Below are 14,099 nucleotides of genomic sequence, written 5' to 3'. Positions count from 1 at the left end.
GAATCCAGCATCTGAATGAATACTTTCATCTGAGCCTCACAACACTTATTAAGTCAGCCTGGGCTTGTGCTGTTTTCATCACTACTTACTCGTGTGCTTCGGAGCAAGTCATTTCATCTCAGTGTGCTTCATCTGTGAAACTGGGATGATAATAATAGTTACCTCATAGAGCCATTGGGAAATTCTTGGACTAATATATGTAAAGCTTTCAAAACACAGCTTAGAACTATGAAGCCCTTAATAAGTGCTAACCATCAGCTCCATTACTAGTGTGAGCCAGGAACTGTTGTCCCCAATTTGCAGATAAGAAACAGTTTCAAAATACCCACCTCCAGTCAAGATGCCTCCCAAAGAGCAGCTCACTCATCCACCAAGCACCAAGCTCTGGTACCAGTATGTAAACACACACACACACACACACACACACACACACACACACACACACACACACACACGCAATCAGAGGAGAAGGGAGGGAGGGGAAGGGGTGGGGAGAGAGAGAGAGCGAGCAAACCATAGCTGATGGAGTCTTCTCCAGGAAGAGCATTCAGACCCTACCTTCTGTCATGATTGTAACTACAGAAGCTGGTCTTAAGCAGCAGATAATGTCAACTTCCACAAATGTCTTTTTAGTTACCTACCTAGTGATTAATGCATTTAAAGCAAAAACAGACTAGTGGGGAGAGATTCTGCCTTCTACCAACAGATGGTATCCTTAAAAAAAGGGGGGGGGGGTGGAAAAGGCACACATCCTAGCTGTTTTCCTTCCTCAGGAATAGATATTTCAACTTTAAGACCATCCATTCACAATACACAAATAAGGTCAAGGCTACTAAACACCAAGTGACTTGAAAAAACTGAGGAAAAGCTTTCCTGTTTGTCCCCTTGGACCTTTCCTCCCCATGTGCTGCAGACCATGCAGCTGTTTCTAGCCAGGTAACGGCTCTTGCAAAACTCATGCCTTCAAACAGTATCCTAACGATTCCCTGTGCAAGGTAATGCTCTTCATTCCTGGTCATAACAGAACAAAATTTTTTCAAATTAGGATTTTTGAATATCTGTTTAAAATGGTAAATAAGTTCTAGAATGTATTTTGCTTTAACTACAAAAAGGCTTTACTTTTGTTTTAAACTTCTGAGAATTTCACAGTAAATATTTTTCATGCAGAGTGGCTCACATTTGTAATCCTAGAACTCAGGAGATTGAGGAATAAGACTTACTACAAGTTCCAGGCCAGCCTGGACCACAAAATGTGTTCCAGGACCACAAAGCTGGACTGTTTCAAATAATAATAATAATAATAATAATAATAATAATAATAATAATAATAATAATGTATACCTTTTTGTTCCTCCCTCCCCGCCAGGATAGGACATATGATTGAAGAAATCTGAACAGCTCAAATATAGTGCTAGAACATTAAACTCTAAAGAGGATAGGAGTGCATGTACTAAATAAGAATCATGTCTTGGGTTGGGGATTTAGCTCAGTGGTAGAGTGCTTGCCTAGCAAACGCAAGGCCCTGGGTTCTATCCTCAGCTCCAAAAAAAAAAAAAAAAAAAAGAATCATACCATGTCTCATTTGCAGAGGAGCTCCATCTTGCTAGATAATCAGTACTTGGCCTTATGGGATGATAATATTCACAATGCTTTATCTGTTTTGAATTTCAGGTAACATTAGGGAAGGGAGTGGGCTTTTTCTGCAATAGAGGAGGAACACAGAATAAGTGTGGTGACATGGCAATATGTCACATCCAACCTCAACTCAGAAAACAATTCAGTTTAATTACGAATTTTTTTGGTTGTGAGCCATGTCTCCAGCCCTAATTTGTGAATATTTTTAAAGTGCTTAGTATGTGCTAGAAGGTGGACACATACAAATAAATAAAGTGGGCAGAGATATAGAGAAGCAGGAAAGGCTTCCTGGAGGTGATGACATCTAAGCTGAGCTTTAAAAGATGAATGAATTTAACGAGGCCCAAGGAAGAGAACTCAGTCCTAGAAGAGAACAGAACATGGACGAAGCATGTCATAGCAAACTGTAGCACAGAACCTACAGTTCAGTTCTGCAGCAGTGTGAAATGGGGCAAGGTGAATGGGAAATGATGAGTGCAAATAACCCTGCATGCCATGACCAAAGCAGAGCAATGAGCGTTTGTTTCTAATCACTCCGGTGACTTATCAAGGTCAAATTTAAAAAACATTTGTAAAGGAAAGTATATTTCTAGGTCATCCTTTTACTCATTCATTATCATAGTCAATAAATATTTACTAAAATCCACCATTTAGGCTATAATAGTATTCCAGACATCTTTCCTATGTGAAAGGACCTCATAAGAAGAGTTATTTATTTAGCATTTAATAGTTGTCACACATTGAGTTAATATTTTACAGTGTATTTGCAATAACAAGAAGGTAAGTCTTATTATCTTATATCACAGAAAAAGATGCTTGGAAGAGAATTTGAGCAAAAAGATGATACAAGATTCCAATTCAAGGCTAGTTCCAACACCTATGCTCTTTGCGTTATATAAGACAGCACTGAGCCATTCCTACAAACCATTAGGGTGGCAGACATCTATAATGACCACACTAAGAAAGCTACAGCAAGAGAATCATAAGTTTGAGGCCAGCCTGAAGACCCTATCTCAAAAAGCAAAGAGGACTGGGCTATTTGGCTCAGCAGGTACAGCTTGCCTTGCAAGCAAAAGGACCAGAGTGCACATTCTCAGAACACACATAAATGCTGGGTGGGCATAATTGTAGCTTTGGAAGACAGAAGATCCCAGGAACTAGCTGGCTAGTAAGACTAGTTATATCAGCAAGCTGTGGGTTTAAGAGACTCTATCTAAAGAGAATAAAATAGAAGAGCAATCAAGGAAAATTCTTGACACCAACACAAGAACACGTGCACCCTTGCACACACAAACACATATATACACTCACCACATGCATAAGAAGAAAAAACAGAAATTAGCTCCTAGTAGAAGACTGAACACAAATATTCAAAACATATAAGGCAGTACAAGATTAATTCTCTATGGAGCTATTGAGCAGTCCTATGTGAGTGAAATAGAATCTTTCTGGTCATAATGACCACAGGAGGAATCTCAGAATAGATTTGACTAGAAGGGTGGGATTTCAGCAAATGAGCATGTAGGGCTGGGCAGGAAGAGAGGAACATTCCGTGACAGCATTCAGAACTCAGACTCTGGTAACAACCAAAGTTATAAAGCCTGTTTGCGAAGGGAAAGAACATTCACTGGGGCAAGCCCTGGGTAAGTCACCAAGTGACCTACACCTCACTTTCTTAATTAACTAAATGTGATGGCAGTAATATATTCCTTGTGTAAGGATTAAGAAATATAAAGTATTTGGGATAATACCTAGTGCATAGTAACCCCAAATAACATGGTAGCTAGTAGTGAATATGTTAAAGAAATGACAAGCAGTCCAGACAAGGTCTCTTGTTCCTCTGAAAGCCAAAAAGGAAAACATGGTTGAAATAGGAGATTGTAACCAGTTGGAGGACAGTTTGTGTCTACCTAAGAAAGCAGGCAATGGGTTCACTGTTAGGCAGAGATTCTGCCATAGGAGTCCCCAGCCCTCCCCTTGGCATCTGGCTCACTTATTGGCCCCTTCTGCAGAGGTTTGATGCCCTGGGGATTGGTTCTAGCAAGGTTTATAGGAAAACAGATATTGTCACTTGTCAGCTCCTAACAAGGCCAAGACTTTTCTTCTATCTCTGTTGTTCACTCTCTCCTAAAAATACAATAATGGCTCAGAAAAAAATTATTAACCAACCCCCCAGAGACAATTTGCTTTTTGCACTTTTCATTAAGGTTAAACTAATTTTCTAGAAACCAGTTTCAGTAATTTGCAGCATTAGTTATAACTTTTAAAACTTGGTAATTCCTGGCTTTTACCTTTTTGTCTTCAAATTAATCTGTTTTCTCATGCATGGTGATTATAGTTCTCAGTTTTTATATTATAATGAAAAACAATTTGGAGATGTCATGCTAACTAATATTTGGTTATAATCACTATCTTGGCACTGATGGTTCCACAGTTTTTTATATATATAAAACTTTTATTTTTTAGTGACAAGTGTTTCATGTAGCCTAGGCTGGCCTCAAACTGGCTATGCAACCAAGGATGACTTTGAACCTCCTGACTCTCCTGCTTCTACCTCCAAGAGTGCCAGGAGGATTACAGGCTTTTACACTACCATACCAGGTTATTGTAGTGTTGGGGATCAAACTCTGGGGTACTGAGGATCAAACCCACAGCTTTATGCATGTAAGGCAAGCATTCTGTCTATTCTGCAACTAAACTACATCCTCAGTTCAAATTTTATGCTTTAAATATATATAGCTTATTAAATGTCTTTTTTTTTTTTTTTTTTGGTTTTTGGTTTTTGGTTTTTTGAGATGGGGTTTCTCCTCGTAGCTTTGATGCCTGTCCTGGATCTCGCTCTGTAGACCAGGCTGGCCTCGAACTCACAGAGATCCACCTGGCTCTGCCTCCTGAGTGCTGGGATTAAAGGCGTGCACCACCACCGCCCCGCTATTAAATGTCTTTTAAAACTTAAAAACAAAAGCTAGCTATGGTGACATATGCCTATAATTCCAGCACTCATGAGACAGAAGCAACAAGATCATTCCAAGTTTAAGGCTAGCCTGATCTACACTGACATTTCAAGATCACACAGGACTATCTAAAAAGTCCCAGTCTCTAAACAAAACAAAATGATTCAGTAAATTGCTTAAAACAAAGAAAAATGTATTAATTAATACAATTACTAAAAAGTATAAAATTTTATTGTTAATAACATATAATGCTCATATTAAGAATATAGCTATATATTCAAAATACAAAAATGTGTATTTATATTCAAACTTTAAAAGTTATTGAGACAGTGACTTTATGGATGTGTAGGCTTATAAAATATTGGTATAGAACATGTTTTAAGAATGGGAATCTTAGACTGAGAGATGGCTCAGTGGTTAAGAGCATTGGCCACTCTTCCAGAGATCATGAGTTCAATTCCCAGCATCCACATGGTGGCTCACAACCATCTGTAATGAGATCTGACGCCCTCTTCTGGCCTGCAGTTATTCTTCCACAGCACTCACATATAAAATATAAATAAATTAAATTTTTAAAAAGTCTTGTCAGGTGATGGTGGTGCACACCTTAAATCCATCACTTGGGAGGCAGAGACAGGTGTGAATTCAAAGCCAGCCTGGTGTACAGAGTTAGTTCCAAGAAAGCCAGGACTACACAGAGAAACCCTGTCTTAAAAAAAAAAAAAAAAGAAGAAGAGGAGGAGGAGGAGGAGGAGGAGAAGGAGGAGGGGACGGAGGGGACTCTTGAGGGCTAAAGAGATGGCTCAGCTGCTTTTCCAGACAGCCCAGGTTTGATACCTAGCCCATATGATGGCTCACAACCTTCTATATAAACTACAGTTCCAGGAGATCCAACACCCTCTTCTTGACTCTGCAGGTACCAGGCACACATGTGTTACACAGACATACATGCATGCAAAATACCCATACACACAAAAATAAAAATGTTAAATTAAAAAAGAATAGGAGACTACCTATATTCATAGTAGCATATTCCAACAGGTAAAGAGTAGAAGCAAGCAAGTATCCATCAACAAATGACTGAAGAACCAAAATGTGACAGATATATTCACACAGTGGAGTATCATTCTACCTTAAATATATGACAACATGGATGAACCTTAAGGACAATACACTAAGCAAAATAAGCCAGTTACAAATGGGTGAATACTGAATGATTCCACTTAACTTGAGGTGCCTAGAGTTGGAGACAGAAAGTAGAGGGGTGGTTGTCAGAAGCAAAAGTGAAGGATTGCTGTTTGGTGGATACAGAGTTTCTATTCTGCAAAATGAAAACAGTTCACTGGATAGATGATTGATAATGGTTATGAAACAATCTCAATATAGTTAATGACACAGAACTGTACATTTAAGAATGCACAGTTAGCCCGACAGTGATGGCGCATGCCTTTAATCCTAGCACTTGGAATGCAGAGGCAGGTGGATCTGTGAGTTCAAGGCCAGCCTGGGCTACAGAGGGAGTTCCAGGAAAGGCACCAAAGCTACACAGAGAAACCCTATCTCCAAAAATAAAAAACAAACAAGAATGCATAGTTAACTGTATATTTAAGAATTAGTATAACAAATCTTATGTGCATTTAATCACAGTTAAAGAATGAGAGCTGGTACACAACGTCATCAAAGGTATTATTCTATAATTTTTTAAAGCGCTCATCATTTATTTTCAAACTAAATTTCTTCCAAAGTAACTTTCCAAGATTCTCCACTGGCGCTAACACTGTTTAAAATTGTTCTCTTCAATTTTATTACTAGAAATCATACATAAACTGTTTTTCCTTTCAGCACGACACAGTACTTTCCTAATGTGGCGATCAGAAGTCTGGGATGTAAGCCGGGCGGTGGTGGCACTCGCCTTTAATCCCAGCACTCAGGAGGCAGAGCCAGGCGGACCTCTGTGAGTTCGAGGCCAGCCTGGTCTACCAATCGAGATCCAGGAAAGGCGCAAAGCTACACAGAGAAACCCTGTCTCGAAAACCAACCAAACAACAACAAAGAAGTCTGGGACGTGAAGCAGACACGACTCCCCTAAAGAAAGGCTTTACTGCAGAAGGGGAGCCCTACAGGGACCGCACCAGGCAGCTCAGCTTTCTGGAGCAGACAGTGGGATTTAAAAATCAGCACCCAAGAGCTAGCTGATGCTGAAAATATACCGAGCTAGGTCATAGTCTATAAACTTCACAAGGGCTTATCTTTGGCTTTCAGCCTGAGTGGTACAAAAATCAATGCGATCCCAAAGGGCTTCTCCCAAGGAAATTTCTGTGCCTATCTTCTTAGAGAATGCCTGACACAGCAAAGCTAAGGAGCATTCATAAACAGTTTCCAATCACTGCTGCTCTGCAGTCACACAGCATGACCTAACTAATTTCCAGCATTATCACCTTCCTTCAGAGTCTTGCAACTCTGGGTGCTTGAATTTTTCCAAGAGTTTCATTTTCTTCTAGGAGCCCACCTTATTGCTGAGTCTCTATGTCCCCTAAATGAGGGAAGAAGAGCACTCAGTCATCTCCCAGGAAAATGACAGCATCTGCTTGAGGATTCCAAAGAGCTGTTTTACTGCAGCTTTTCACAAACTGATTATATTTAAAGTCTCCTTGGGGAGTAAGGATGGAGGCTGGGAGCAAAGACACCTCAGGGGAAGACCTCTGTTGGCACGAGCTAGGAACTTCAGAGCCCTCCGCTGAGACTAGGCTTGTGTAACACCACCAAATGGCATTCCGCAGCACAAGTGCACACACACTATGACTAGAGCTGAAAGTTCATCTCCAGCTACTAAAGAGTACTGAAAGAGTTAAACTGCTCCAGGAAATGGCTTGTGCCTCTCCTATTGGAATGTTCCAGATACAAATTATAAAAATGCCATTTCTCTCTGGCCATAGTAGTATATGCTGTGATCCCAGATTTGGAAGGCTAAGGCAGAAGGACCACTGTGAGTTCAAGTCCAACACATATATAGTAAGAACCTGTTTGGCAGATCTCTGTGAGTTTGAGGCCATCCTGGTCAATCTAGAGAGGTCAAGGACAGCCAGACTACAGAGAGACACCATGTCTTAAAAAGAACGAGAGAAAAAAAAAAAAAGAAAGAAAAGGAAGGAGAGAGGGAGGGAGGGAGGCAGGCCGGCCCTGTCTCAAAACATTAAAATGGTAATAATTTTACTTCTTAGCTCAATGGTGGACAAAGTTGAAATAACAGAGAGGGAAGAGAACACTGAACACCTAATTAATAAAGAACCCAGTGGCATTTTGGCAGTAATATGGTTTCACCCAAGTCCCACTCAGACAATCATCTCTATTCTATGGACCATTCTTTACCACCAGCAAAGATGCTAACAGGCTAGAGGTCAAATGCACCAGTTTCTAATCATGAATCTCATCAAGGCTGTCAAGAATCTCCACAAATTCATGTATATAAAAGCACTTTATAAATTTGAAAAAAAAAAAAAAGCCATGTAAAAAGACTAAGAACATTAGTGCTTGTGAGTTGGACACTGAAAGACGTGAACTTTTCAAAGGAATCTAAACACCCACAAGCCAGAAACAATGGTGGTTTTTAAGAAGGCAGCCACATAGCAGACTGACTAAGGGGCCATCACTCCTGCCCCTTACAACCACACTGGTGCTGAAACCTCAGAAATTCTTCAGAGCACATGCAAGCAGGTGCTTTTAAAGAGACACAAAATAATAGGAGAGAGTCTAAAGTATATTTAGAGTCTACTTGACTCAAACAATTCTGAATCAGGTAGAAAAAGTAAGAAGTAAAAAGCAGAGGTACATACGACAATATTTTCAGACAGTTTACCTACTCATACATAAAAGGAAATTAATGGTTGGGGATTAAGCTCAATGATAGAGCACTTAGAGCACTTGCCTAGCAAGCGCAAGGCTCTGGGTTCGGTCCTCAGCTCAAAAAAAAAAAAAAAAAGGAAATTAGTGTTCAAAGAATATGAGAGCTTTGTTGGTAGTGCTGTTTTGGTTTGTTGGGGGGGCGGGGAATTTGTTTTGTTTTGTTGGTTTGATTTGATTTTGTTTCTGAAACAGGATCTCACTTTACTTCAGGCTGACCTGTAATTATGTAGTCCAGACTGGCCTTAAACTCTCAGCATCCTCCTGCCTCAGCCTCAAGTGCTAGGATTACCAGCATGGGCACCATGCCTGGCCAAAGGATTTAAATGACAGGCCCATGACACATTTTGTTACTCCTCAACAAACAAACCAGACTTGTTTCATTCCTCCTCTGGTTTCCTATGATTTAACAGCTGGTGCTTTGAGGATGAACACTCAATGTAGTCTGCCTAGTTAGCAAGACAGAAGGCTCCCTGAAGAAGGTAGACTATATATACAGTCACTGAGTACTCACAGGTGCCAGACACTATGCTACAAGAATTCTATAGACTAGATCCTTTATTTCTCATAAGAACAGGAAATGTACACTATTTTGCCAGTTTTTGAATTAAGAAACTGAGTCTCAGCCAAGGCATGTAACATAGTAGATCAAAGATTTAAACCTGGATTCTCTGCCTCCAACACCTTTCCTTTTAACCACCATACCAAACTGATTGCCATATAACACTATTTTTTATCTTGGCATCTATAAGAGAAATATTTTTGGCAGCACCATGAGTTCCACAGAATGCATAAAACACTGAAATTCTTGTAGAGTGTGGGGACTCACACCTGTATTTTCAGATGCACAAGGTTAACTAAGGAAAATTGTTATGAATTCAAGTCCAACCTGAGTTACAGAGTCAATTCCAGGCTAGCTTGGCCTACACATAGAGATCCTATTTCTAAAAAGCAAACAAAATACAATTTTTTAAAAAGCGGAAATTCTTAATTTTGATAGAAGGTTGAGTAGCAAGCTACATCACCAACCCCAACCTCAGGCCCTTTGAATTCAAACCCTATAGTGTTCCACCAGAGGTATGGTTCTAGAATGTAAGCTCCATAAGGGTCTGGAATTCTGTCTTCTTTGCTGATGTATGAAGGCCTAGAACACATACTAAGCACTCAATAAACAGTTAATAAATGAAACAAGGAAGTAAAGCTGCCACTTTTGACTGTGTAACCCTGAAAGGGTTCTGACCCGCTCAGACCTCAGTTTCCTTGTGTCCTCAAATGGCAAAAAAAAAAAACTTCCTGGAGGGATGTGACAATTATACCAGACCACTCCTTGGGATACAATGAAACATAATGAACAGGTAAAGTAAACTATGATCATATAACTACTATTATATGTCACCTAATTTTGCCTTAAGTTTTTTTCACCATGATCAGATGTTATTTCCACTGTGAAGATACAGAAGTCATAAAATCCCTTCTCCCTTCAGATCTGCCACCACCTAGCTGTGTGACCTTGAACAAACCTCTTCAGTTCTCTATGTTCTCAGCTGTAAACTGAGGGACTAAACCAAATCAGTTCCAAAAACATTCTTGGGGCACCTCCTTAAGACAGAAATCAGGGTCAGCTACCAACAAAATTCTACACTCCTGAACAGAGTCAGTGGAAAAATATTGACACAAAACAAAACCGTCTCTAGTCTGCGGCAAATAGCTAACTGCACTACATCATCTCAACAAGCAATATTTATAAATACACAAAGTATTGAATTTGGAGACACTCATGAGAAATTGTTACCAGTTTTTAAAGAATCAGCAAATTCTGATACCTGTCAGCACTGACTGAACCTTCAAAAAAGAAAAGGAGAAAAATGTAAAAAAATCACTTTGCACCTTAGTCAAATTGTGTGCATTTGGAGAACCACCTGGGAAAGTCAAAGTTATTAACACTCCCTATGGCAACAGTTATGATTAGGATGCATTTTTTTTAATGATATATCTGGTTAAAACAGTAGGGGGGGCATTGCAGGAGCAGATTACAGTTCATCTGGACAGGACATAGAGGCCAGTGGCCATTGTTTACAAAAACAAGCTGGGATTATGAACAGTGACAAGAAGCCAAGACCTCAGTCATAACTCAAAACCATACCTCTCTCAATTCCAATCCAACTGGAGCTATCATCATTCACCTATGCCATCCATGTAATAAAACTGACCAATATTTGCAGGCAAGTGGATTGAAGGTCCCTTAGGGCACCTCCTGCATTGACCAAACTGATAATATATGTGTATTTTAAAAAATCCTGCAGACACAATGATGATTTCAAACTACCTTTGAACCTTCCAAGAGATAAAGGGACTACCCATTTCACATTCCACCTCTAACTCACACCCAGGGTAATCATGAGAGGAGAGTCACAGCCTTTCCTGAGTCCTCTAAGATAGGAAAAGGTCTCCTAGCATTGGCGCAAGGAAAGAAGGAGGGCCCCTCCATCTGTACTCTGAAACAAAGGAAAAACTCAGAGCTCCAACCATGTGGTGGAACATTCAAGGCCACCCACCTCTCCTACTTCCCAGCTAAGGTCTCAATGGGCTGCAGCCACATGGCTCTTTCCAGAGACTGGTCAGGAAGAGGTAGTGCCTTGTACAAACACGGGCTAGGGCTCCTTCACAGGCATGGACATCTCATAAGGGAAACGCCAGATGAGGAAAGGCTATTTGGGTATGGGCTTCAATTTGAGAAGCCAATTTAAGCATTGGACTACAATGGTGAGGCACCAACACCTGCTGTCCCCAGCTCTACATTCTGCCTTCCCCCTTCACATTTTGGCTGAAAGGGAAATGGACCTTTAAAAGAGCATGTGACAACGCAGAAGGGTTAAACAATTATGTCTTCCTAGTTTCCAGTTTCAGCGCCACTGTGAAACCCTCACAGCTCAACTCCTTCAGGTTTAGGTGCTGGTGAAAACCAGTTGGAATGGTCTTCCCTCTGGTCTGTGATCTTTGTAGGCAGGGTGACCATGGGCCAGACAAGTACAAGGTACACCCAATATGGCTAAGGACTTCCTGCATCCAGTGTCATGGCAAATCTCAGGCTTTAATACAGTACACCAGAAAAACCCCGCCTCTCCCAGTCTCTCTAAATGGTATATATACCCTTCTCAAGGTTGCCTTTCTGTCTGGACTTTCTTCAACCTTTGAAAAAAACACCTGTCAGATTTCAGCTGTCCTTCAAGGAAGCCTGACTCAAGACACCCAAAAGGCAAATTGCTGCTTTTTCCTCTCTCCAGAGAGCCTCCTGCCCCTCCCCCACCCAGCCTTTGGGAAAGAGCTGCCAAAATAATGGCCAGCCCCACAAAGATACTCCTAAAGCCCACTTCCATTGCCCGCGGCCCCTGACACCGTTGATCATTCCAAGGCTCTGGTCCACCTATGAAACCACCTCTGGGGCCAACTTGCCACCTGCTCCACCCAAGAAATGAACGTCCAGAAAATTGGGGTGGAAACGCATGCTTCACCAAGTCTGCAGAGCATATGCATTATGTTAATTTTCAAAATCCTTACCTTTGACCTGAGTATCGTACTCTGCGATGATCTCCTTATCCTTTTTGAATTTGGCTGGAGACGTCATGTTTTCCTTCTTTCTTCCAAATTCGAATCGTGAATTGATAGATCCACAAGAAAAATCCAACCACCGAAATCAATTCCTCCAAGGCCACTTCTCCCACAAGCAGAGGAAGCCCCCGCGGTGGTCTCCAGAGCTCCCGGGGAACACGGGCGGCAGGATGGGCAGCCGGCTACCGCACACACATGCAGACTGTGGGCGCTGAGGCCGGCTGGGAGGGGGACGGCGGCGGCGGCTGGCTTATGTACTAAAGCCCTAGCCACAGCCGCATTAGCCAGGAGAACTGCAGCGCCCTGAGGCTGGCCTGGGGTCTGACATCAACGACACAGGCAGGGAGTGGAAGTCCTTCCGCACAACATGGTGTATGGGATGCGGGGGTGTGGACGCGCCCAGCTGTGTCCCCGGGAGGGAGTGGGTTTGTCTTGGGGTGCCAGGGGAGAGCTAGGCGTGCTTCGCGGAGTGTTTTTGTGGTACCAGCTCAAAGATGCTGCAAATCAAATCCCAAAAGGGTGCCGCTGCAGCGCGGAGTGGATCGGAAGTCGTTTGCTCCGGTTCACTAGCCTGTAAATGCAAAAAAAAAAAGGGGGGGGGGCGATCAGTCCGAGGGTAGATCCTAATCGCAACAGGGGGGGGGTCGGGGATGACACTCCGAGTCCAGCTTTGGCTCATTCATCTCGGCCTAACACTGCCCGCTCGGCCTGAAGACCCGGCGTGGCGAGGCAGGGAGAAAAATGCTCCCCCCCGGATTGTTTTAAAGCAGAAAGAGAAGACTTTGGAGCAGCCGGCCGCGCGTGCTCCGGGCGGAGACTGCGGCGGGAAAGCGGAGCTGCGGGTGGGGACTGCGGCACCTCGGTGCTTCCCCGAGCCTAGCTAACCCAAGAGGGGCCCTCCCGCCGAGCCCCGGCTGGGGCACCTCCCAGACATCTACAGGATCAATACCAGAGGGGACGAACCAGATGGGCACAACTTTTCTTCCCCTACCGCCCCTCCTCCCGGTTGTTTTGTTTTTGGTAACCAGCTTCTCCTGGCAGCAAAGCGGGCGGAGAGGGGGGTGGAGGGGGGGAACGACGCTGCAGGAAGGGCCCGCTCCGCACGGGACATCCAGGAAAACAATGTGGTCGGCAGAAGCAGGAAACGGGCTAGAGGCGAGGGTCTAAACCGGGAAAACCCGGGGATGAGAGGCGGAAAGCGGCGGTCGCTTCCCCAAAGCCAAGGACGCGGGTGCCTCTAAATGGCATCCCCAATGTTTTCTGTCCCCCAAGCCCAGGGATCACAAATACCGCACCCAATCCCAGCCGGGTGGGAGGCATGAGTGAGAGTCGCTCCAGGAAGGCGCGGGAGGTGGCGGCAGGGAGGCAGAGGACAGGGCTCCCGAGCAGCGGCGGGCCCCTGCCTCCTTAGGCCGCCCTGTCCCCGCCGGCGCACGGGCGGCTGCAGGCAGTGTCGCCTACTCCCGGCGGCTGCAGGAAGGGCCGCGCGCAGGAAGAACGAGCAGAGGCCGCGCGGTGCCGGCGGGCGGGCGGGCGGGCAGGAAGCGGGAGGCGGGCGTGAGGTGGGGTCCTGAAGCGGGAGAGAGCCCGGGCCAGCCCGAGCAGCCCCGAGCTCGGACGACCAGAGAGGGCGCCGGGAAGACGGCTTTGGGGGCAAGGCAGCGGGAGAGCCCGCGGTGGGCTGCGACGCGAAGTGCAGGCTGTTGGCAACTTTGGGGACCCGCATGAGGTTTGGCTATCGCAGTGGGTGGAGAGCCCCGGGAGACAGACTGCACGGCTAGACGGAGAGAGAGCCCTGCACGCCGTGAGGAACACCCCATCTTGCCGGGTCCCGGGCTGCCAGCCAGCCAAGGCTGGGAGACCGGGGACGAGGCCAGCGGACCGTTACGGAGAGGCCCCGAGGTGTGGACCCGGCCAGCCCGTGTGCAAAGGGGCTGCAGGAGGGCGGTGTCGCCGCGCGAGGACAGTCCTGGGCAATGCAGGGATGGGCGGGGAGATGAG

General features: G+C 44.1%; 1 protein-coding gene across 8 annotated transcripts in view; it reads right to left on the bottom strand.

The window, feature by feature from the left end:
- The window catches only part of Srgap2 (SLIT-ROBO Rho GTPase activating protein 2), a 221,896-nt gene that overhangs the window by 207,312 nt on the left and 485 nt on the right, over positions 1-14,099 (bottom strand). For 7 of the 8 annotated variants that reach the window (XM_036202869.1, XM_036202871.1, XM_036202876.1 and 4 more), the window contains exon 2: positions 12,048-12,669. In XM_036202869.1, the coding sequence (XP_036058762.1) occupies positions 12,048-12,114 (67 nt within the window). In that variant the 5' untranslated portion in view covers positions 12,115-12,669. Of the gene's footprint in view, positions 1-12,047; positions 12,670-13,393; positions 13,899-14,099 lie in introns of those variants that run through there. The other variant, XM_036202870.1, reaches the window with a different exon arrangement.

Source organism: Onychomys torridus, chromosome 11 (assembly GCF_903995425.1).
Source record: "Onychomys torridus chromosome 11, mOncTor1.1, whole genome shotgun sequence".
In the NCBI taxonomy this organism is placed as follows: Eukaryota; Metazoa; Chordata; class Mammalia; order Rodentia; family Cricetidae; genus Onychomys; species Onychomys torridus.
The sequence above is the reverse complement of the archived record's forward strand: the minus strand, read 5'-3'. Positions and strand labels throughout refer to the sequence as shown.